This window comes from Myotis daubentonii, chromosome 2, assembly GCF_963259705.1.
Source record: "Myotis daubentonii chromosome 2, mMyoDau2.1, whole genome shotgun sequence".
NCBI classification, from domain to species: domain Eukaryota; kingdom Metazoa; phylum Chordata; class Mammalia; order Chiroptera; family Vespertilionidae; genus Myotis; species Myotis daubentonii.
The window spans coordinates 102076572-102100865 of record NC_081841.1 but is presented as its reverse complement, the minus strand read 5'-3'; the positions used below and the strand labels follow the sequence as shown (position 1 = coordinate 102100865).

At 43.5% G+C, this 24294-nt stretch overlaps 2 protein-coding genes, 1 long non-coding RNA gene and 2 other non-coding genes across 6 annotated transcripts; 1 reads left to right on the top strand and 4 right to left on the bottom strand.

The window, feature by feature from the left end:
* Positions 1–477: 477 nt before the first annotated feature.
* Positions 478–5581, bottom strand: RASL11A (RAS like family 11 member A). Its single transcript, XM_059684069.1, has 5 exons — positions 5126–5581; positions 2770–3330; positions 2322–2378; positions 2139–2218; positions 478–1218 (listed from the first exon to the last, which is right to left on the bottom strand). Exons 2-5 carry the CDS (start codon positions 2891–2893, stop codon positions 751–753), a joined length of 729 nt encoding a protein of 242 aa, XP_059540052.1. The 5' UTR covers positions 2894–3330; positions 5126–5581; the 3' UTR covers positions 478–750.
* Positions 5582–9260: 3679 nt separating this feature from the next.
* On the top strand, positions 9261–10238 carry LOC132228137 (uncharacterized). Its single transcript, XR_009451291.1, has 2 exons — positions 9261–9675; positions 9713–10238. It is a non-coding gene; the product is annotated as an uncharacterized LOC132228137 (long non-coding RNA).
* Positions 10239–10521: 283 nt separating this feature from the next.
* Positions 10522–15311, bottom strand: RPL21 (ribosomal protein L21). Of its 2 annotated transcripts, none has more exons than XM_059684070.1 (6): positions 15240–15311; positions 12831–12909; positions 12015–12076; positions 11395–11507; positions 10854–11004; positions 10522–10652 (listed from the first exon to the last, which is right to left on the bottom strand). In XM_059684070.1, exons 2-6 carry the CDS (start codon positions 12895–12897, stop codon positions 10563–10565), a joined length of 483 nt encoding a protein of 160 aa, XP_059540053.1. In that variant the 5' UTR covers positions 12898–12909; positions 15240–15311; the 3' UTR covers positions 10522–10562. The 2 variants fall into 2 exon arrangements, with proteins under 2 accessions (XP_059540053.1, XP_059540054.1); XM_059684071.1 differs by lacking the exon at positions 15240–15311 and adding an exon at positions 15197–15219.
* Positions 11239–11364, bottom strand: LOC132229032 (small nucleolar RNA SNORA27). The gene has a single exon (XR_009451608.1). It is a non-coding gene; the product is annotated as a small nucleolar RNA SNORA27 (small nucleolar RNA).
* Positions 11616–11686, bottom strand: LOC132228975 (small nucleolar RNA SNORD102). The gene has a single exon (XR_009451563.1). It is a non-coding gene; the product is annotated as a small nucleolar RNA SNORD102 (small nucleolar RNA).
* Positions 15312–24294: the final 8983 nt, after the last annotated feature.

Here is a 24294-nt window from a genome sequence, read left to right as displayed (position 1 = left end):
ATTGAATGTGAGGGTCGGGGAAACAGAGAGGAAAGAAGTTTTAAGCAACTCCTGGATGGTAGAGTGCACTTACTGACATAAGAAATACTGTAAAATGTTTTTTTTGTTTTTGTCACTTGTTATTTGCAGCATAACATTATTATTTATTGGTACAAGTGGAAGTTTATTCTCCCACCCTTATTTAAAAAACAAAACACCATTTGCACTGATGCAATTTTTAACATTATTGCACAGTGGAAATCAAATGATGTCAATTTCATGCCTGTGGCAAAGTGCCCTAATTAAAGACATCCTGCAGTTATTCAAATCTCTTTCCTCCTTCACATATTTTTCTTTCTCCCACAACACATTCCCTCCACTTAAACCCCTCCCAACAGAGAGACACCAATCAGAGTTCAGACTGAGGGCAAGCATGGAGCAGTTCTGGGCTCTGGTGCAAGTATGATTTCTATAAAAAGACATTTAAGAAACAAGGCGAAATGTTGCCATTTTGCCTTTAATGGAAAGGTGGCTAGCAGTTACAGTAAAAAAAAAAAGTTTTATTTAAAAAAACAACTCTTCAACTTCTAGGCAATCACTGAATTTTCAGAAATACACATACAATTGCAAACCAATAGTTTGTATAAAAATAAACTCTGAATGTGTGATTATAAAGGAGACCTCCCTGCCCCCCCCCTCCCCGCCCCCCGCCCCAGTCTTTTCAGCTGCACAAATGCACAATAAAATGGAGGCAGTCTGTCTGAGGTGAGTTTACCCCAGTGAGGAGGGGGCTTTGACTTTGGGAGACAGAGCCTGCTTGAAGCGCCTCTTCAGGTCTTGCATGTTGGGAGAGCGTGGCCGAGGAATGATGGAGGCCCTTCTCCTCTCCCCACTGAGGCCGTGCAGCTTGCTCACTTCTTTGCAGAGATGCTGAAACACATCGCAGACATCTTCATAGTTTTCACTGGTGGAGATTTCAAGGAACAGGCTGCCCAGCTCGTTGGCTAGCTGAACACCATCATCGGTCTGCACCTGCCGGGCATGCAGAAGGTCCCCCTTGTTGCCCACGATGATGATAGGGGCCTTTGAGTCAGGGTGGACCTTCCGGATGTGCTGGTAAAGGGGGCGGATCGACTGGTAGCTGTCGTAGTCTGTGATGGAGTAGACCAGCAGAAAGCCCTCTGCCCACTGCACGCATTTGGACAGGGAGTCCACCACCTGCATGAGGTTGTCTTGGACCTGAGAAGATCAAAGGGAGTCTGATCAAGGAAGCCCTCAGTGGGAGAGGACTCAAAATATCATCAAAGTAAACTTTGAGCAATGGTTGAAAAGGAAATCACTAAATATAGTTTTCAGATTCTGCTCTGCTTCTGCAGAAGGCGGTTTTTGATGTAGAAAGAGCAAATTCTCAGGCAAGTTCCCTGCCTGGCTTATTTTATTAGCTGTTACCAATGCATTGTTTTTAACCTCCTTGCTGGGCAGGTAGTCTGTGGTGAACCTAGGCTGACTGAGGAATGACTTCAATGAGAACTTCCAAATCAGAATGTCACAATTTTTAAGGAACTAACTCAGAAAAAGCAAAACTTTGAAAATAAGCCAAGATAAACATCTATTCCCAAAACCCATAAAAATATTTTTAGCATGTCCTTCTTGAGAATGTTCCAGAAACAAATTCTTTCTTTCAGTTCTTCCACGAGACCTTTCCTCCCTAGAAGGGAGAGCAATTAACTTAATCAAGTTACATTCCTGAGCAGGCGCCAAGAGTGTCTGACTGCAATTAGTGACTTGCGGGAACAGCTAGAAACAGAAGCACTTCCGCAGTCCCTGCTGGGGGAGAAGACCCTCTCCAGGGCCCCAGCCAGTCAGTTCTGTTAATGGTTCCGCGGCCAGCCCTGAAAGAGGTGGTGAGACCCTTGCCAGTAGCCCTGCCCTCGCAGCTTGTAAAGAGAAGTCAAGCGCCTCTCCCCCTCTCAGAGGTGGCACATAGGAGGAAGCTGCCTCCAACCATCCAGTCCTCGCCCCCTTGGAGGGTTCCTAACGGCTCACTGACCGGCCCCTCCTGGGACAGCCCACTACTCCATCTAAATGTACATCAGGCCCGTTGAGAGTCTTGCTCATGCTCCCGAGCGCCGTCGGTGTGGGTGTCCGCCAGTCCTTACCTGGATCCCCCCGGGGGTGTCCTGGATCTGCAGGGACAGCTGGTCTCCCTCGACACACACAAGCCGTGAGTACAGCTTGCCTGGAGAATGAAGGAGAGTCTGCTTTTACATTCTTACTCTCAGCAGGACAAAGAAAATCGAAGCATGCAGCCACATAAGCTGGGGGCACATAATTATTCTAACCTGTATTCGGTTCATAATCGCCAATGAATCTCTTGGTCAGGAAGCGCACAATCATTGCTGAAAGTAAAATAGGAAAATCAGGTGAAGGGCTCGGACAGGACCGTCAAACACGACACCCCCCCCCGCCCCCCCCCCCCCCGGGAGGAGGGAGGAACGGGCTGCGGACTCTGCAAACCCGGGGCGGCGGTTGTGGTCCCCGTGCCTTTGGTGGTGAGGACGACTGCAGGTACTCGACCTGCTGCACCTGCCCTCCAATGGTGCCAAACCCAGCGACAGCCCACGGAAGGTTGCTCGGGAAGCAGCGGGGAAGCCAGGAGGGAGGGGATGTCCGCTTCCTCCCTGTGCCCGGTCCTCCTCCCCGGGCTGTGAGCCCCGGCTCTTCCCCATACCCCGTTGTTCGGACCGGCCCGGGGTGGGCTCCGCCCCGTGAGGTTCCCTAGGCACTCACCGCTCTTGCCCACGCGGCCGGCGCCCAGCACGGCCAGTTTGATGTCCCGGGGCAGGAGGTAGTCGGAGGAGGACTCGGGGATGGGCGCGAGCAGAAAGTGCCCGGACATGCTGGGCGGCCGCATGGAGCGTCCGGCCGCCAGAGCACAAGCCTACCCAGCGAGGACTCGGCCGCAGCGGGGTGGCTGGCGAGAAGGCAGCGCAAGGACCCGGGGTACTGGGGCCAGGCGGACCGCCGAGCTGTCACCGCCGGTGGCTTTTAAAGGGCTCCGCGCGCACCCGGGCGCAGCGGCCGCCTCAGGCTCCTCCTCTTGCTCACCCTCCCCGCGGTGGCGGCCAGGGCGGGAGCAGTGAGCTGGAGACCAACGCAGCCGGCTTGCGCACTCCTCGCCGCCTGACGCTCTCTGCCGGGACCTGCGCGTTTCACGGCCCCCAGACGCTGGAAATGCAGGCACTATCCCGAGTGTGCAGGGAGCCTCTCGCCGGGCTATGCCTGAACCCTCCTCCACCCTGCAGAGGCGACCCTGAGTCAATAGAGTGAACCTGAGATCAAAGTTAGGAGCTGGGGGATGAAAGGAAGAGGGAAAACTGCTATCAGTAGGATCTTTCTGCAACGGTGTGGGAGGGAAATTCCTGCCAAATGTTGCCTTTTATTTTCAAAAGGTGGTGAGGGGTGACAACATTAGGGAAAAGGGGATGGGGAGAGCTGAGTTAGTAGTAGCAGCACAAGGGAGCTGTAGTCACTTTGACCAGGCTCCAGATCTGTGAAGGCCCTGGAGGCAGTAGTTGTTTGCACCTCAGCTGGCACGAGTTGCATTGACTCATCAGCGAACACTCCATAAGCATTCCATGGGCTAGGACAGTGGTTGGCAAACTGCGGCAGGCAGCAGGCGAGCCACATGCGGCTCTTTGGCCCCTTGCGTGTGGCTCTTCCTAAGCCTTTGGAGTACCCGAATTAATAACAATGTACCTACCTATATAGTTTAAGTTTAAAAAATTTAGCTCTCAAATTTCAATCGTTGTACTGTTGATCTTTGGCTCTGTTGACTGAGTTTGCCGACCACTGGGCTAGGAGGCTGGAAGCTCTAGCTCAGGACCTATGCACTTGAGTCATGCATGTGCTTCACTATTCATTCCAGTACTGACTTCCAAGTGTAAAGTGGAGTTTAGGGTGAGGTGGAGAGTGGAAGGAAGAGAACACAAAAGAGAAATATGGCCTGATTATGGGTTTCTGGGCCCACCCTGTCAAGGCAGAGCTGTGGGAGTTTATCCTTGCAGGATGTAAGACCTTATGCTTCTGGCCTCCTGCATTCCAACTTCTTATGTCCAATTGCCTATTAGACACCCTTACTCACCCCTCCTTCTATCCTGGTTGTATTAGCTTTTGCTGCATTAAAAAAAAAAAAAACTGGCTTAAAATAATGACCCCTCATATTTGCTCACATGTCTAAAGACCAATGGGGTGGTTATCCTACACTACGCCCGGCTCAGCTGATCTTGGTTGGCTCTTTCAGCCATCTGCAGAGAGCTGACAGGGCTTGAACTGGCATCATCCTGGCTGTCAGTCAGCTGTGATGAGGGAGGGACAATAATTGAGTCACATGTCTCTGCTTGTCAAGCAGCCTGGCCAGGGCTTGTTCTCATGGTGGCTGAGAAGAGTTCCAAGAGAGGGATTAGAAGTGGAAAAGGCCCATTGAGACCTAGGCTCAGAGGGGAACCCATCACCTCTGCTTTTTGTTGGCCAAAGCAAGTCACAATGCCAGCTCAAATTTAAGAGGTAGGGAGAAAGACTCCATTCCTTGGTGGAGGGAGGTGCAAAAGCACATTTGAAAAGACTGGGATGCAAGGAGGGGTAAACAATGGATCCATTTTTTGCAGTTGACCACACTAATGAATGTGCCTCCATCACCCAGTAGCCCATCCTTGACTGTCACTTCCACATCAATTGCCAACTTCCATAATTTCTACTGCCTCCATTTCTTGGTGTCTCCTCCTCTCCACCCCTACTGCTCCCTTCATTTCTCAATTAAAGAATCCTGAATAATCTTAAAGGAACTGATTGTGAGTAGTTTACTTGTTCCTCTGCTGGGGAAGCTTCCTCTGACCACGGCTACCACTCATACGCTTATTGCCCAGTTACTCTCAGGGCTCACTCAAGTGTCACTACTTTCTGATGGAATATTTGCTTCATGTCTGTCTCCAGGGGGGCAGGAACTCTAGCTTGCATCTTTAGTATCAAGCACATAGTGGTACCTGAGACTTACATGCTCTTTAATAATTGTTCACTGATTAACTTTCTGAACAAATGGTGTCTTCACTGTATGAACTGGAAAAGACAGAAATCATTATCCCAGTACCTTAGTTTTGAGAGTAACCTGTTCGCAGGAGTTAGTGTTCCAGGAAATGTCCTGGGATGAACTGCCATATTTCAGTTGTACTAATGTTTGGCTGTTCACAAGGCAATCCCCTTCTGTTAAACTTCAGTTTAACTGGAAAGACTTAAAGCAGAGCACCCCCTTCCCTGACTCGGGAAAAGGCACCCATAAAGAGAGTGACTATTTATAGAACTTTGAAACTATTAGCTCCCACGGGTCCTTGAGCAGTTCAGTGATAGGGGTCCGATTTGTTGTCTCTCCGATCCTCTTGGCCTTTCCTTCTTGGACACAAAATGGCTCCTGCTTCCCCAAACATTAAGTCCTCATTCAAGCAGGGAGGGAGGGCCTCTTTGTCTGATTTCTCTTATTGTGAAATAATCCTCAGAAGAACCCAGTAGACTTTCTCATAACCCAATGACCAGAACTAAGAAGCTGGAAGTTCATACAAGTATCTAGCAAAAAAGACTGGAATTGCTGACTAACTTGAACAATCATAGTTCTTCCCCAGGGGCTAGACTAGACAGTTGCTACCTGTTAAAATTCAAGGAATAGACAGGGGATCTATGTTGAGCAGCTGTCAATGTGATCTACCACAAATACTTCACATTCCTGGAGTCTAAATGCAGACCCTTCCACGGAAAAGCCATTTCTTGGCTGAATCTTGGGCTTATCTCTTCACTTCATTCCGTTATACATTCCCAGTAAGGAATAAAATCATTTAAATTTAAGGTCCCTCAATAAGGAAGAGTCCTAAGACTGTTCTCTGCCCAGGTGATAATTGCATCCCACTTTGCATTTACCTGGCAACTCTGCTAGGTGAGCTCAAAATGTTATTCCACTTTCCTCGAAAAGCTCTTTGCATTTGCAAGTAATAATCCATGACTTTTTAATGCAGATAATACATTACTGAACTGTGAAATTATAAATAGCCTTGTGTAAATTGTTCTGCTTGTTTTTCATTTGGATTTGTGTCTAGCTATGTAAATTGTGTGAGTAACATAACAGGCATGCTGAAGTGGTTTTAGAAAGATAATAGAAATGTGTAGGCAGACATGAATACACAAGTCCATGGGCGTTTAGAATGAGTGTGAAGGACAGAATTTGGAATATGCCAACATCACTAGGCTTAGAAAGTTATTAACCCTTTACCAGCTAAATAAGCTTGATTTCTAGACCTCAGGCAAAACTTTGCCAAGGTCTGTCCTCTATTAGTTCAAGAACATCCCTTCCCCCCAGCCCTGGTTGGGTGGCTAAATTGGTTGAAGCATAATCCTGTACACACAAAAGGTTGTGAGTTTGATTCCTGATCAGGGCACAAACCTAGGTTTCAGGTTTGATCTCCTTTCAGGGTGCTTAAGAGAGGCAACGATGTTTCTCTCTCTCTCTCAACATATCCTCAGGTAAGGGTTAAAAAAAAGGAAAGTCCCTCTAACCACCATCTGTAGAATTCAGTATCAATTACCTTTCCTGTATAGCCTAAATCCTTGAATATTACTATGCTTACAGGAGACTCAGAGACTATCTTTTGGTACTTTCCCCGGAATAGGAATTATGCTTCTGTCTTGTACCAACTCCCTACTTTATTTCAACTGTCAAAATAATTGAAAAACTACTCTGTAAGGCTGTTAAGGGCTGGTACAAAACACAAAGAACAGCTAAGTTTCTATTATAAAACATTTACTGAAAGGACAATAAAGTACATAAGATACCCCTGCCATCACAGACATCCCCATAAAGTTTATTATCATTCATAAATTAGTTGAATTAACAAAAAAAAAATCTTAATTCTTCCTTAATCTTAATTAACCCTATGAAATTGGTGAAATATCTTCTAAATTGAGGTTCAGACAAGCTTAGTAATTTATCCAAAGTCAGAGTCATTTAGTAGTAGACAATCCAACCCGATTTCAAATCTTGGTGCTGTCCAAGACTTGAAATCCAAAATGGAAAGAACTCTAGTCATGTAAATGGAATGACAAAGCAGGTTGAACTTAATCTGAACCTACTCTCTCAGGAGCAAAATATCCAATCACATCTTCACTTAAGCTAAGCCATCGCCTCACTTGGTAGAGACAGTAAAGAGTACCCTTTTGCCATTTCTTTTCCAATCCAAATGATTTCCATAAATTCTATTCTTGCTAGGAAAGTGGGTATGAAAGCATTTCCCTACACATTTCCCAGCCTTTTGCATTTGGGGCTTTGTGAGATGTCCGGTCAATTTCTTCTCATTCCACACTTTTGCTGTTTGAAAAGCATTACAATGCAGAAACTTGGCTGGATGCTTATCCATTCCTCGTTACACTTTCCACCTCAACAGGAATAGCTGCAGATGCTGCCTCATTGTTATTATTCATAACCAAGCAATTTGTCTAACAGATTAGGTGTTTTGCATGAACACCAGTTTTTTTTTCCCCTTTAAGTGGGGCTGAGTTGAAGAAATGCTATAAACATGCATATTTCAAATAAATTCAACTTAAAATTCTCATGCTAAAAGAATGAAAAGCCTACCTTGTTTATATCTTAGCAATTCTTATTGCTATTTAGCAATGTTTTATATTTTAGCACTTTTTCCATCCCAGTCCAGAGAAAATGCTAATGTACATTAGCGGGAATATATTAGAGATAGGAAATCAAATTGATATTATTTAGCCACAATTTTTAGAGGACTTCAAGAAGAGTGTGCTATATTTTATTCAGCCCTTGGAATTGGGTTCAACTTGAAAACAGAAGGCCTTAAAAGATACCTGGCAAGATCAGAATTAAAAGTTCAAGTAGCCATGCAACTTCCTTTACAGTCTTGACTCTTAGAACTGGGTGAAAAGTTCTATAGTTAGAATACTTTTCTTCATTCTCAACAAGTTTAAGAAAACGAAATTGTACAGTACAGGATTTATAAATTTACAATCTGTAATGATTACTCATTTAAAAAAACCTGAATTTCAAGGCAAGGTACATAATCCTAGCACACACATACATTACTCAAAACTCAGGGATTTTAACTTAATTCACCTAATAAAACTTTGCAAACTAATCTCTTTATTTGCAGGACATTCAGATGTAGCTGCCCAAGAGTTGTAAATATCAATCGACCTTCAGAGAGTGAGCTCTGAAATCTGAGTGTCAAGTGTATTAGGGATGACTGTAACAGAAGTCAGTGGTTCTCAAACTGGAATATGCATCTTAATCACCCAGAACTTAAGTGCTGGGCCCCAAGCCCAGAATTTGACTCAAGTTGTTCTGGTACAGGTCTGCATGTTTATGCAGCCAGTTGGGGACCCATACTTTGTGAACCACTGGCTTAGAACTCTACTCGTAACGAAATTATAGACAGATGTGAAACATTAAGAATCCAGAGAGGGAAGTGAGACATATTTAAGAACTGGGAAGAAGTATGGCAGAAACCTGTGGAACTCTGGAAGAGGGAAAAAAAAATTGGCAAATATTTAGGGATAAAGTCAAATTAAAAAGCTAGCAAGTGGTTGATACACTTTTGAGTAATCGTTTCATGGGAGTGGTGGAAACAGAGCCATATTTGCAGTGGGACTAGGAAATTAAGATACCAGAGAAAAGCACAGGAAAAACTGCTCATTTTATTTGCTGCTTTTCAAAAGTCTGTATGCTAAAGTTAAGAAAGCAGCAAGTGGAAAGGGTCAGACACCAGAGATCAGAAATAATCAGTGAAAACATAAGGCAGAAACAAGAGGCCTATTAGTACCAACTCTTCCCTCTGCTGTCCTACACTCCTTGATACCTTATTTTGCCTTGAAATGGCTAGACAAGATATTCAGGAAATGCAATTTTAAAATATGCAAAGTGAGACACATTAGAGTTATAAATGATTTTAACTGGACACAGTAGTGCCATCAAAGATTGGAAAACAGCCCTAGCTGGTTTGGCTCAGTGGGTTAGAGCATCAGCCTGCAGACTGAAAGGTTCTGGGTTCGATCCCGGTTAAGGGCACATGCCCAAATTGCAGGCCTGATCCCCAGTAGGGCGCATGCAGGAGGCAACCAATCCATGATTCTCTCATTACTGATGTTTCTCTCACCCTCTCTTAAATCAATACATTTTTTAAAAAAAGATTGGAAAACATTAAAGAGGAATGACAATTGAAGCAATTCATAATGTTCCTGGTTGCTTTCTGTGATAGTGAATTGTTGACCAATATAAGCATGTTTAAACACAACTTTCTACCCATAGATGTAAACCTGTTTAAGGCAAATACCCATTTGACTTATGTTAGATATTCAATGAAATTCAAAACCAGGTTTGCTGGATTCCAAAGTAGACCCATTACCATCACACTTCACTGGAGAAAACTGAAGGCCGCTAATATTGGGCTTACTACCCATTTATAGCACTGACTTAAGTTATACAAATGAATAGGTTCTTGTCATTGAGTCTATTAGTAGGGAAGAGAATACGCAGAGGAACGTCAAGGTTTCCATGTCAAATAAACTGATACTATTGCTACAGGGATCACAGAATACTGAAGGCAGCTAGGATAGGATGTCATCAATTCTTTTTTGGATGTTTGCCATATCCAAGTGAATATCTAGGAAGAAACAGAATTAACTTAAATGTGCTCCAACTACACAAAGTAGCTTTAAAATGTTCCCATTAATATGAAGCAATGTAACACCAGAGATTAAGACCGGGTTACAGAGCCAGGCTGCCTAGGTCTGAATCTGCAGCCTTGGGCAAGTTGTGCCTCAGCTTTCCTCTATGGAAATTGGGCAAAACATGTAAAGTGCTTAGAATGCAACACATTAACTGCTACATAAATGTTTATCTTCAGATGAAATAAAAAAAAGGGATTCTAGTTCCAAATTATCAGACACTACTTTTTCTGAGCCAAGTTTCATGAGAAGTGGAAGCAACTCAGAACTAGTATGTAACTCACAATGAAGAGGGTAATTTGAAACCATCTATTTCTAAGTAGCAGACTTCAAAGGCAAGTTTCTAATCCTTAACATAGGGTACTTAGATAATTATCTAAGTAATCAATTTTCCTTGAGCTTAACTATAATGCAACAGATGCAGCTTCCTAACCAATGGAGTACATTCTTTGTTGCAAAGTAAACCACCTCACATATTTCAGCAAAAACCCCCACTAAATTCAAATAGTAAAGACATCACCCAATGAATCAGGACACAAAGTTTTTTTTGTGTTTATTGACTGGCTGCCTCCTGCATGCCCCCTACTGGGACTTGAGCTCACAACCCAGGCATGTGCCCTTGACTGGAATCGAAACCGGGACCTTAGGTTCGTAGGCTGACTGTCTATCCACTGAGCCAAACCAGTTAGGGTGACACAAAGTTTTCAATTATTCTTTGGGGGGAAGGGATGCCACACTTCTACTCAATTAAGAGAAACATTTTTATCAGCACATAAGTCTTTTTTATTTTTTCCCACTTATCATGCCATGAATTCATAGGGAATGGGTTCCAGCAGCTCAGGCTCCTTTCCATTGGTTCTCACAAAGTGTGCTTCTCTGGGTGGAGCAGGCTATTAAAAACAAATAAAAACAAGGCAATGGAATAATTATGTTAAGAACTGTAACTCAATTTCAAAGTTCTCTCAGAACCAATGAGGTAACGTATCTATTCAATGCTTTAACTTTACTAACTTTCATATAAAAGAAAATTATCACTGAGCAAATTTCACAGTTGTCATGATCAACCAAAAAACCCTTTGTCAAGCACTCACCTGACGCTTCAGTTGAACCCAGGTACCTCTCTCTTTGGCTTCCTTCTTTTTCTGATCATTTTCCTTCACACGTTTCAGGAAGCTATCTCGGCTCTTAGAGTGCTTAATATGCTCAATACGTACATTAATTCTCTTGGCAAGAATCTTGCCCCTGGAGAAAACAGAAATTCTTATAAATGCTTCATAAAAAATATAACCAAATTAAAAAAAACCTTTTAGCAGTTTCATTTATGAAATAAACCATGAACCCTTTACCCACAGATAGGATAAGTTAACAGACCCCAAAACACTAAATAACTTAACCAAAACCAGATCACTAATAAAATTTGTAACTTTTTATATTTTTGGAAACTAGAACTGCCTAATACCAAATCCTGTAAGTCTATTTTGTTTCCTCTGACAGGATACAAAACAAACACCCCATTTGCTTGAGTTTTAAAAGGACATTTCCTTTGCCCCACTTGAATGACCAATAAGACCTAAGTCCAATTGGCAAAGTGAAAAAGGGGTGTGAGGGAATACGAATCAAAGAATTACTTACTTAACTTGCTTGTTCACAATAATGCCCACTGCATGCTGGGTGACATTATAGACTCTTCCAGTTTTGCCATGGTAACATTTGTGGGGCATTCCTTTTTGAACAGTGCCCATTCCCTGTTAAGAAAGGAGGTAAACGCCACCTTAGCAAGTGCCTCCTCCTTTTAAACCCTGACTTTTATTAAAGTAACTAAAAGATTTTTCTCTTTTAAATGGCAACTCAAGAGCTTTCAGAGCCGGTGAAATGCATTTTTCACGTTGCTTTGAGCAATCAAAAAGACAATCATCATCAAGCTCCAGAGTGCCAGAATACATTCAAATATGGCTCTCAAAAGAACATAGCTTTCACTGGTTTTATTAGTAATCCCCATTAATAATTAAACTCTGCACTAAGGTATCCCTTTTCACCTCAATAAATTCTCATGATTATATCTCCTATATTTTTCTACTTGCTGTTAACAAATAAACTGGCTTTAAAAGTAAAATTAAATTAGCTGTTCAAAGGCAATGGATTTTCCCCCATTTAGGAGGATAAAAAGAGCCAACAGGTGTACTATACACTAGTATTTGTTCTTATGTTAGACTAAATCCACTTTTCTTTTAATGGTATTTCCCCAATTTTACCTTGATGTCCACAATATCACCTTTCTTGTAGATTCGCATGTATGTGGCCAAAGGAACAACTCCTAAAAATAGTGATATCAAGATTAAAAAGTCAAGTCAAAGAAATATAACCTCACTAGTTTTCAACACACTCCCATCTTTGACAGTGTAAATTTTATTTTAAATTATATATATATAATTGATTTTAGAGAGGAAGAGACAGAAACATTGATGGGAGAGAAACTTCCATTGGCTGCCTCCTGCACCCCATTACTGGGGATCAAGCCTGCAACCTGGGCGTGTGCTCTGACTAGGTACTGAACCAGCGACCACTTGATGCATGGGAGGATGCTCAATCCACTGAGCCACTCCAGCCGGGCAGTTATGTACATTTTTATTTTAAAATATATTTTTGTTGATTTCATTAATCAGCTGCCTCCTGCACACCCCCACTGGGGATCAAGCCTGCAATCTGGGCATGTGCCCTTGACCGGAATTGAACCTGGGACCCTTCCGTCCACAGGCCAAGGCTCTTATCCACTGAGCAAAACCCACTAGAGCAGTGGTTACCAACCGGTGGTCCGTGGGCCACTGGTGATCCGTGATGTCTGAAAGGTTGGCGACTGCTGCTCTAGGGCATATATACATTTTTTAAATCTTGCTAGTTGACAATGTGAGAACTGCTATATAAAATTCATGCTTTTTATTACAAAATTAAGGTAGGTATAGGTGGTTAATTGCTACTAAAACACATTATATTATCTGCATCTCAAGTGTGTTAACATAGCACAAATATATACCAGCATGGTTGATTTCAAAGAGGACAAATCTACTTACCATGTTTTCTAAAAGGCCTAGAGAACATATAGCGGGTGCCTCTCCTCTTCCCCTTTGTGTTAGTCATTTTGGCGAATTACTGAAACAGGAAAGAACAAAATAGTCAAACATAACTGCAAAATTGTTACTAGCCCCTTTAACCAAAAATCCCGTAATTTTAAATGGTAGCATCTCAGTAGCAATGCCAGAATTGGAAAATGATCTAAAAAGCTGGCTCACGAACAAGTATTTCTTACAAAGGTAAAAACCACCATTTTAGCAAGTAAGATCTTTGCCAAACCTGCCTAAGTTCTATAACATTAAAACTCTTTAAGTAGCAGAACTGGATTTTAGGAACCAAAGCAGTACTTTGCTTGTTAAAAAAATATAAAAACACAACATGACCTCTACCACACTATTACCTGTAGAACCCAGCCTAGAATGCCAAGGGCGTTGGAATTGTTAACTACAAGATAGTTTATTGTTGGAAAGCATAACAACTCAGCCTTGCATTTTTATGTTGTGGATTAAACCGCCTTTACAGCAAACCAAATCTTTGTGTGACTGTATCTCTTGTACAAAATCTATTCGTTGCCCCAAATATCCCTCTCCATATTTCTGACTGTTCACACAATTGCTTACTAGGTAATGTATGTACGGAGAAAAATAGATTTTATAACCACTGACCTAATTTTGACAAAGGTTCTTCCACCTACTTTCTGGGAGACCTACATTTACTCCCTGTTTCCCGCTTTTAACATGGGGCTAATATTATTTTGACAAGGAATTGAGGTCATGGCTACAAAGCACTCAGCAATTCCCAACACATGCAAAGTGCTTACTAGAAAATGGTAGTTAACTCATCAGTCTAAGAATTCCTCTATAGGCATTTAGAATGGAACCTTTCACTTTGTTTCCCAAAAGATGTCAATTGTTTCAGTCATCTAAGGACAGAGTTACCATTGCTGACAATGACTGCAGGCAAAATATGCCCAAGTCCGGTTTCACTTGTTGACAGAGTTCTAACACAAACTGGTCTCTTAACACCCCTCAATCCTAAAGATAAATGACCACCAGAGGACCCCTTCGTGGGGCAAGGAGATCCAAAATAGTTAACCCAACCACCAAAGCCAAACAAACCAGTGTTACAACAAACGCACCCTTTAACTTTAAAAAGCAACTAAGTATAAGTGACAGGTACCGGGTTTTCATTTTCAAAATATTAAGTTCACATAAACTTGTGTTAAATTCATCAACAAGGAAAGATGCTCAAAGTGGCAGAATCAGTCATGGGAGTAGTATCTGATTCAAGCCCATGCTGCTTGCACCAGACTCATCTTCCCGCATAAGAAATCCATTTTACATCCCGGCCCAATACACCCAAGTTCCAAAACTGGAACCCCCTACCGGGTGCACCCTGCAGTTTGCTCACCTCTGGTAGCCGGCAGCTACTACCTACAAGCCAGACAAGAAATCATTTGGGTCGCGACCCCTTTGGCGGTCGAACGACCCTTTCACAGGGGTCGCCTAAGACCATCTTGCATATCAGATATTTACGTTACGATTCGTAACAGTAGCAACATTACAGTTATAAAAAAGCAACGAAAATAATTTTATGGTTGGGTCACAACATGAGGAACTGTATTGAAAGGGCCAGAAGGTTGAGAACCACTGATTAGCGGGTTCTCAGTAACCTTTTCCCCAAATTTCTAAATCAGGCAGTAATTCGGGAGTCCATTCATTCAACACAAGATGCCCCAGCCTTAACAAAACAAAGTCTGGAACAAAATGTTTTCCTTTCGTCCAACTGCGACCCGGGTCCAAAATTAAAAAACGGAAAAGTCATTTCATACACCAAAAACGCGTGGTCTGGGATTCACTATCCAGGTCGACACAGTTCGAGCCTATTTCGTCCGCCGGCCACGAGGCTTCCACACACAACCAGGCCTCACCGGAGTTAAACCCGTTCCTACCATGCCGCAGCCCCAAACGACGGCGTTACAGGGTTAATAGATGAGGAGAAAACACCGCATTGAAAAGTTTAAAAGGCATCACACCACGCGGCCCGATCCCACAAAGCCTGCCCGAGAAGGCCCAGGACGGCGGAGCGAAGCCGTGGGGACACAAATTTTGAGTTCCTTTCCAGACCGACCCGAGTCGCCTCAGGCAGGTCATGCGGCCTCGCTGCTGCCGAGCCCGGCCCCTGCTAGGCCGCGGCACCCGACTGGCCCTCCGCTCCCGACCCCAGCCCGGCGCCGCTGGCCGCACGCCGCTACCGGGCCGGGGAGGCACAGCTCCGACACCCAGGCCAGAGGGACCCAGACAGTCTGCACGGTCCCTCCAGGGCCCCAGTACGCGGCCTCCGAGGCCTCTGGGTTAGGACTCACGCCTGTGGGACCACGGTCTCCGGGAGCCACGCGCAGGGCCTACCTGGAAGATGGCGGTTCCGGCCGAAAGGAAGGAGGCGGGGCCGCGGCGCGCGTCTTACAAGGGCCCGAGGGCTGCCCGCGGCGCTGCCAGAAAGAAACGCCAGCCGAGAGCGTCTCTTCTGGGATTAGGGAATCATCTCCGAGAATTAGAAGAGCCTGTCAGGATATTTTCCTTTCTTATGAAAAAGCAACAAGCGACCAACATGAGCTGAATCTTGGATCTTGCCAGACAGCCCGGAAGGGGGCTTTCCAGGGCGTCAAACACACGCCGCCGGAGAGCGCCTGCGGCGCCCTACGTCAGAAGCCACGCCAGAAGCGGGCGGGGGAGTGGTTCCTACATGGGAGCTGTAGCAGCGCTTCTAACTCAGTGGTTCTCAACCTTCTGGCCGTTTAAATAGTTTCTCATGTTGTGACCCAACCATAAAATTATTTTCGTTGCTACTTCATAACTGTAATGTTGCTGCTGTTATAAGTCGTAATGTAAATATCTGATATGCAGGATGGTCTTAGGCGACCCCGTGAAAGGGTTGTTCGACCGCCAAAGGGGTCGCGACCCACAGGTTGAGAACCGCTGCAACTGCTGTTTGTAGACGTGATTACGTGAGCACAAACGTCATATTATCCAGTTTGTTTGTCTCTCAAAAGTTGTTTTCGCCAAATGCGTCAGAACATACTGCTGGTATGTGCATACATGATACAACCACTTTGGAAAGCAGTTTGGCAAAATCTAGTGGCACTGAAAATATTCAAGTAGTAAATCCCAGCATTCCGTCCAACGTATGTATCTTACAGAAACTTTGGTGTGTAGACAATGATGTGCATAACAGCACTGTGAGTAGAAGCAAACACATTATGGGATAGTCATATGATGGACTTTATACGCCAATAAGTTAAGAATGAACCCAGAAATAGGACCAGGCAAAAGAGGATGATGTAAATTATATGTAGTATGACAATTTATATGTACACAATTTTAAAACAAAACAATACTATATATTGTGTAGGTACATATACATCTGTAGTGAAAGTCAAGGAATACAAAGACATAAAAGTTTTGAAAAAAGATGGGGGACTATAACAGAAGAGGTATAAGGGAGGCTTTAACTGTTCACCATTTTAAAGCTGGATATTGAATGTACGGAAGGCCATTATTTTCTTAACAGAGTTTATTTTTCAGGGTAGATTTAGATTTATAAAAATTGGAGATAGTACAGAAAATTCTCATCTCAGCACCTAGTTTCCCCTGTTATTACCATCTTAACATTAGTATGACACATTTGTAAAAACTAATGAACCAGTATTGTACATTATTGTTAACTAAAGTTCACAGTTTGTTCAGACTTCCTTAACTTTTATAATACCCTCTTTCTATTCCAGGATCCCATCTAGGATACCACATTCCAGGTTGTTATCATGTCTCCTTATGTTATGGCAGTTTCTCAGACTTTCTGTGTCTTTTATAACCTTGACAGTTTTGGAAGACTACTGATCAGGTATTTTGTAGGAAGTCCTAATAATAGAATTTGTCTTATTTTTTCATAACTGTATGTATTGTTTTTTTTTTTAATTTATTTTTCCATTATAGTTGACATATGTTAGTTTCAGGTGTGCAACATAGTGATTAGACTTATATGCCTTATGAAGTGAGCACCACAATAAGTCTTGTATCCATCAAATACCATACAAAGTTATTACAGTATTTTCTACTATACTCCCTATGCTGTACTTTACATGCTCATGATTATTTTAGTAACTAGCAATTCGTACTTCTTAATCCCTTTCACCTTTTTAATTCATTCCCCCAACTCCCCTCTCATTTGGTGACCATCAGTTTATTCTTTGTATCTGAGTTTGTTTCTGCTTTATTTATTTTGTTTTTTTGGCTTTACATAGAAATAAAAATCATGGTATTTGCCTTTCTCCGTTTGTCTTACTTCAGTTAGCATATGTTACAAAATAAAGAATAGGAAGAGATCATTTGAAATGTAAGGTAGACCAATAAATTTTACTATATCAGTGAGAAACTTCACTGATAGCATTTCAGATTTCACATTCCAACTACTCTTTTAAAAAATCTGCCACTTATTGAGTGTTGAGGTAGCATCAACTAAGAAAAACCTCAATTACCTGAAAAAGGTATTAAAATACTCTTTTCTTTTAGAACACATCCGTATGAGTCTGGGTATTCTTCATATACTTCAACCAAATAACATATGCACTAGATTTGATGCAGAAGCAGATATGAGTGTCCAGCTGCCTTCGACTAAGCTAAACATTAAGGATATTGCAAAAATGTAAAACAGTGCCACACTTCTCACCATTTGGGGAGAGATATAATTCTTTGTCATAAAAAGCTGTTACTGCCCTGACTGGTTTGGCTCAGTGGATAGAGCACCGGCCTTTGGACTGAAGGGTCCCGGGTTCGATTCCGGTCAAGGGCATGTACCCTGGTTGCGGGCACATCCCCAGTAGGAGGTGTGCAGGAGTCAGCTGATTGATGTTTCTCTCTCATAGATGTTTCTAACTCTCTATCCCTCTCCCTTCCTCTCTGTAAATAATCAATAAAAAAATATATTTTTAAAAAAAGCTGTTATGCCGAAACTGGTTTGGCTCAGTGGATAGAGCGTTGGCCTGCGGACTGAAAGGTCCTGGGTTCGATTCCGGTCAAGGGCATGTGCCTGGGTTGCGGGCACATCCCCAGTGGGAGATGTGCAGGAGGCGGCTGATCGATGTTTCTCTCCCGTCGATGTTTCTGACTCTCTATCTCTCTCCCTTCCTCTCTGTAAAAAATCAATAAAATATATTTTTTTAAAAAAAGCTGTTATGTTAACATGTAGTGGGGCTTTTATTATCTATTAGAGGCCCGGTGCACAAAAATTTGTGCACTTGGGGGGGAGGGGTGTCTCTCAGCCCGGCCTGTGCCCTCTCACAGTCTGGGACCCCTCGGGAGATAACGACCTGCAGGCTTAGGCCTGCTCCCGGGTGGCAGAGGGCAGGCCCAATCCCTAGGTGCAACCCCTGGTCAGGCTCAGAGCAGGGCCGATTGGGGAGTTGGGGCGCCGCCCCCTGTCATGCACAGAACTGGGTGATCGGGAGGTTGTGATTCCACCCTCAGTCACGCTCAGGGTAGGGCCGATTGGGGGGTTGGGGCACCGTCCCCTGTCACACTCAAGGCAGGGTCGATGGGGAGGTGGCGGCGCCACCCCCTGTCACGCACAGAGCAGGGCCAATCAGGGGGTTTGGGCACTGCCCCCTGTCACGCTGATCCTGGAGCCGGGAGGCCTCGAGGCTCTGCTGATCCCGGTGCTGGGAGGCATATTACCCTTTTACTATATAGGGTAGAGGCCTGGTGCACAGGTGGGTGCCTGCTGGTTTGCCCTGAAGGGTGTCCTGGATCAGGGTGGGGGTCCCCACTTGGGTGCCTGGCCAGCCTGGGTGAGGGGATGATGGCTGTTTGCAGCTGGTCACACACCCTTCAGGGTGGGGGTCCCCACTGGGGTGCCTGGCCAGTCTGGGTGAGGGGCTGAGGGCTGTTTTCAGGCTGGGGGTGACTGAAGCTCCCAACCGCTCCTTTTTTTCTTTTTTTTTTATTCTGGGCCAGCTTTAGCTTTGAGGCTTGGCTCCAGCTCTTAGGCCTCTGCTGCTGAAAGTAGGTTTCTGGCCTTTGCTTACAATGTTGCGATCCTGCTGGCTGAAGCCCGTTTTTTGTTTAGCTTCTATATTTGTTACATAGTTGCTTAGAGTTACAGCTCAGAGGCCTGCAGCGGCAGGCGGGGAACGTTGGAGTCCGCCGTCACTGAAGCAAGCAAGCCTCATGTTAGTTTCAAGCTGCCTGGCTGCCGACCGCCATCTTGGCTGGCAGTTAATTTGCATATCTCGCTGATTAGCCAATGGGAAGGGTAGCGGTCTTACGCCAATTACCATGTTTCTCTTTCATTAGATAGGATACTAATAAAAGGGTAATATGCTAATTAGACTGGACATCTTCCGGACGTCCTTCCTGACAAAGCTGGGCCCGGGAGAAGCCACCCGCCTGTGATCCCAGGTGCCGGCATCAGCTGCTGCGGCTGCAGGCTGGGAGAAGCTGCCTGCCCCTGGCCACCTGTGGCTGTGGCTGGCCCGAGTCCCAGGTGCCTGTGGCCTGCCAGAGGAGGGAAGCCTGGGTCCTGGGTACGGGGCCAAGGCAGAAGCGGTTAGGGTTGATCAGGTAGGCAGAGCTGGTTAGGGATGATCAGGCAGGCACCGGGGTTGGGGGCAATCAGGCAGGCAGGCAGAGGTGTTAGGGGCGATCAGGCAGGCAGGCAGGTGAGTGGTTAGGAGCCCCTGGACCCAGACTGTGAGAGGCATATCTGACTGCAGCAGTTGGACATCCCCCAAGGGTCCTGGATTAGAGAGGGTGTAGGCTGGGCTGAGGTACGAACCACCCCCCCCCCGCACAAATTTCATGCACCGGGCCTCTAGTTTTTATATAAATTCATGGACATACCTAAAAATTCTTTATTTTAATTTCTAATATGGTAAATATTGATATATAAAACCACATAAACAAAAGTTCTAATTGGTCCCAGTAATTTTTTAGAGATAAAGGGGTTCTGAGACTAAAAAGTTTAAGAACACTGTCCTAGTTCCCTACTTCTGCTGGATGTGCTTTGACTCTCAGAAGGAGAGCCAGGAATGTCACTGCAAGTTCCTGAAATAACCTCTATTTGACACAAACTTTGACTAATGCAATTTGGGTGAGTCCTAGGTCAAAATATGCATGTTTCCATAGTGATCTTGCTTCTGCAAAGTTATTCAGGAACATAGACACATGGGGTTATTTCCATTTTGCTTTATGAATTCTGGACAAGTCTCAGTACAACTCTTCTGAATTGCTTAGGACTTCCATTTTTAATTCATTCTGTAATTGGGCTGATTTTGCTTCACTGTTATTCTGTCATGTCCTTAGATTTCTAGTGAAGCTGCTTATTAGTCAAACAGGTCAAATTTTGTGGGAAAATCAGATAGGAAACTAGCACTTGGTTATGCCTGTTAAATTTTATCTTGGAGACACTTTAAAAAGAAGCCCACAAAAGTTTTCTCAAAACAGTCTTTCTGGCTGTCAAATGAAAGAGGGGAGCAAATGCCCTATGAGTAGATTCAGAATTTTCTGCTAACCAGCACAGTGTCCTTTCTCTGTCTCTCAGCTCTCATTCAGGTACTTGACTGTACTCTGATGAAGTAAGGAGAATCTGTGGTTGAAATACCTTAACTATAGTACTTGCTGACACAAGACTAAAACCTTTTTAGCCATTAGAAAAATTACTGTGGCTAAAGTTTCATATATGCCAGGAATTACTGAAATAGATTTTTTTGGAAAATTGACAATAACTTTAACCATTATAATGAACCACAATGACATCAAAATATTCCTACAAAATAATTTGTACAAAATGCTTTTAAATGTTTCAGCACGAGGATTTGTAGCTGAAGTATAAATGTTGTGTGAAGAACCTTTGTAAGACAGTTGTTGTTTTTAATAAAAAAGTTTTAATGTTGACTTAGATTAATGCTGATAATTTGCACTCAGCTTTCAATTTTTATAAATGCATTTCTAATGCCAACTATTTTCTTCAAACTATTCTTCAAATATTTGTGATGCTTAAAACTTGGTTTCTGCAGTAATTGAAAGATGGTTTATGTGCATGAAGTTGATAAGGTTCAATTTAAATCATTTGCTAGAATTCAATTTAATTTTAGATGATTGATGATAAAATAACCTGAAACTAAATAGTAAACTGGATAGGGAACTTCTAGGAATAATGGTTTGGTGAAGTTTGCACAGTGAATTTCAGACAATTATAATGTAAGCTTCATAAAGGTAAGGACTTTGTCACTATAGGTATACAACTTTATATTCAACTAGAGGCCCAGCACACTAAATTCATGCACGTGTACGGTCCCTAGGCCTGGCCTGCGATCAGGGACACCTCCCCTGGCTGCAGCCCTACCCCCTGCCACCACCCACCCTGGTTCCCTGTTCGTCATCAGGTGATCGGAGCCTGATGGCCGGGGGAAGGGACCGAGACGTCAACCATTCCCACCCGCTTTCCAGCCCTGTCCTTGCCACGGCTTGCCCTTTGTGTGGGGGGCAACTGGCAGGGCAGGGGCCTTGGCCTGGTGCACCCCATGTCCCCTGCCACCCACCCCTGGCTCCCCATTCACCATCAGGTGATTGGAGCCTGCTGGCTGGGGAAGAAACCAAGAGGTGGTCAGTGTGTCGCATAGTGGCTGGTAGAGCAGTCATTCTGGTCATTCTGCTGTTAGGGTCAATTTGCATATTACCCTTTTATTATATAGGATGCTTAGCATATAGTAAATGCTCAAAAAATAGTTGGAAACGGAGATCAGTATTAACCCCAACTGGATCAGTATTAATATTGGTAATTTTAATAGCATTAATGGAATTTTAAGAAAATGATTGTTCACAGTTGTAGAGTCTTATGTTAACAGAATAAATCTGTATTTAGGATCCACATAAATACATTGATTGACAATGAATACAACTTAGTCTGCTGCCCAGCTGACTAGTTTCCTCAAGCAGTGCCCAGAGCATCCATTCCTTCATGGAACATACATTTATTGAGTACCTACTCTGTGACAGGCATTGATCTAGTGCTGGAAATAGGAATAAAACAAAAATCCCGGTGTTCTTGAAGTTTACATTCCAGTGGGAAAAGAAAGATTATAAATAATACACGATTTGCATTATTATGTTACAATTTATACTTTATGAAAGATGAACACCAATGCTATGGAGAAAAAAAATCAAGCAGGAAAGGGGGAATAAGGAGACATTACAATTTAAAATAGAGTGATTAGAGAATACTTCACTAAGAAGGATATTTGAGCAAAAGTCTGAAGAAAGTGAGGAAGCAAGTCATGCCGAAATCTGAAAGAAAAGCATTTCAAGCAAAGAAAACAGCAAGTGTAAAGGTCCTGTGTACAGAGTGCCTGGCATATTTAAGGACTCTTGAGGGTGGGGTGTTGGCAATGGACTGATTCAAAGAAGAGAAGTTGGAGGGTGGTATGGAATGCAGTAAGAGGTAATGGAAAACATTTTGTTGGATTTTTAGGCATTGCATATACTTTGGTTTATATTCTGAACTAGAGGCCCAGTGCATGAAATTCGTGCATGGGGTGTGTGTCCCCCAGCCCAGCCTGCACCCTCTCCAATCCCTGTGGGATCAGGCCAAAACTGGCAATCGGACATCCCTCTCACAATCCAGACTGCTGGCTCCTAACCCGTCATCTGCCCGCCTGATTGCCCCTAACTGCTTCTGCCTGCCAGCCTGATCACCCCGTAACCATTCCCCTGCCAGCCTGATCAATGCCTAACTGCTCCCCTGCCGGCCCAATTGCCCCCAGCTGCCCTCCCCTGCCGGCCCAGTCACCCCCAACTGCCCTCCCCTGCTGGCCTGGTCGCCCCTAACTGTCCACCCCTGGTAGCCTGATTGCCCACAACTGCCGGCCATCTTGTGGCGGTGGGTGCCACCATCTTTGAGGGCGTGGCAGTCAATAGCATATTCCCTCCTTATTGGCTGTGAGCACCATCTTTGAGGGTGTGTCAGTCAATTAGCATATTCCCTCCTTATTGCCTGTGGGCACTGCCATCTTTGCAATGGCATGAGTGTCAATTAGCGTATTCCCTCTTTATTAGATAGGATGAGGTGGGAAGGCATATACAGTTCTCAACCTTCCTAATGCTGCGACCCTTTAATACAGTTCCTCATGTTGTGGTGACCCCCAACCATAAAATTATTTTCGTTGCTACTTCATAACTGTAATTTTGCTACTGTTATGACTCGTAATGTAAATATCTGATATGCAGGATGTATTTTCATTGTTACAAATTGAACATAATTAAAGCATAGTGATTAATCACAAAAACAATATGTAATTATGTATTTGTTTTCTGATGGTCTTAGGCCACCCCTGTGAAAGGGTCGTTCAACCCCCAAAGGGGTCGCGACCCACAGGTTGGCGACCCACAGGTTGAGAACCACTGCATTAGAGAATTTTGAAGAGGAGTGACATATCTGACTTATTTTTGTAAAAGATCAACCTGAGGTTAGAGCTAAGATTAAACAGAAAGTAATTGAAGGGAGAAATTACAAATTCAGAATTAACAATTGAGGATGTCAATACCCCAGACAGAGATAGAACAGCCAGACAGAAAGTTAGCAAGAATGTAGAACACTTACCCTGGCCGGTATTGCTCAGCAGCTAGAGCGTCGGCCCTCACACTAAAGGGTCACGGGTTCAATTCCCAGTCAAAGGCATGTACCCAGGTTGCAGGTTCATCTCCGGCCCTGGTCAGAGCACATGCAGAAAGCATCCAATCAATGTGTTTCTCTCACATTGATGTTTTTTACTTTCTCTCTCACCCCCACAACACTTCCCTCTCTTCCACTCTTTTTAAAAAACAATGGAAAAATATCTTTGGGTGAAGATTAAAAAGAAAAAAAATATAGAACACTTGAACAATACTATCAACCAACTAGACAAAATTGACATCTATGGAACATTCAAACAACAATATCAGAATAGGTATCTTCTCATGTGCACATAGAACATTCTCCAGGATATATCATATACCAGGTCACAAAACAAGTCTCAGAAAATTTAAAATAATTGGATTTACACAGAGTATGTTCTCAGAACACGATGGAAACCACAAACATGGAAATTAAATAACACATAAGTTATCAATGGATCATAGAAGAAATCTTAATAGAAATTAGAAAATACTTTGAGATGATTGAAGATGAAATATACTAATATTTATGGGATGCAGTGAAAGCAATGCTTACAGGGAAATTTATAACTATAAATTCTTTATTGAGGTATAATTGACACATAATACTAGTTTCAAGTGTACAACAATGATTTGATATTGTAGAATGATCACCACAATAAGTCACATTAACAACCATCACCATACATACTAAAAAACTTTTTTCTTGTGATGAAAACTTTTTAAGATCTACTTCTTAGCAACTTTCAAATATAATTAA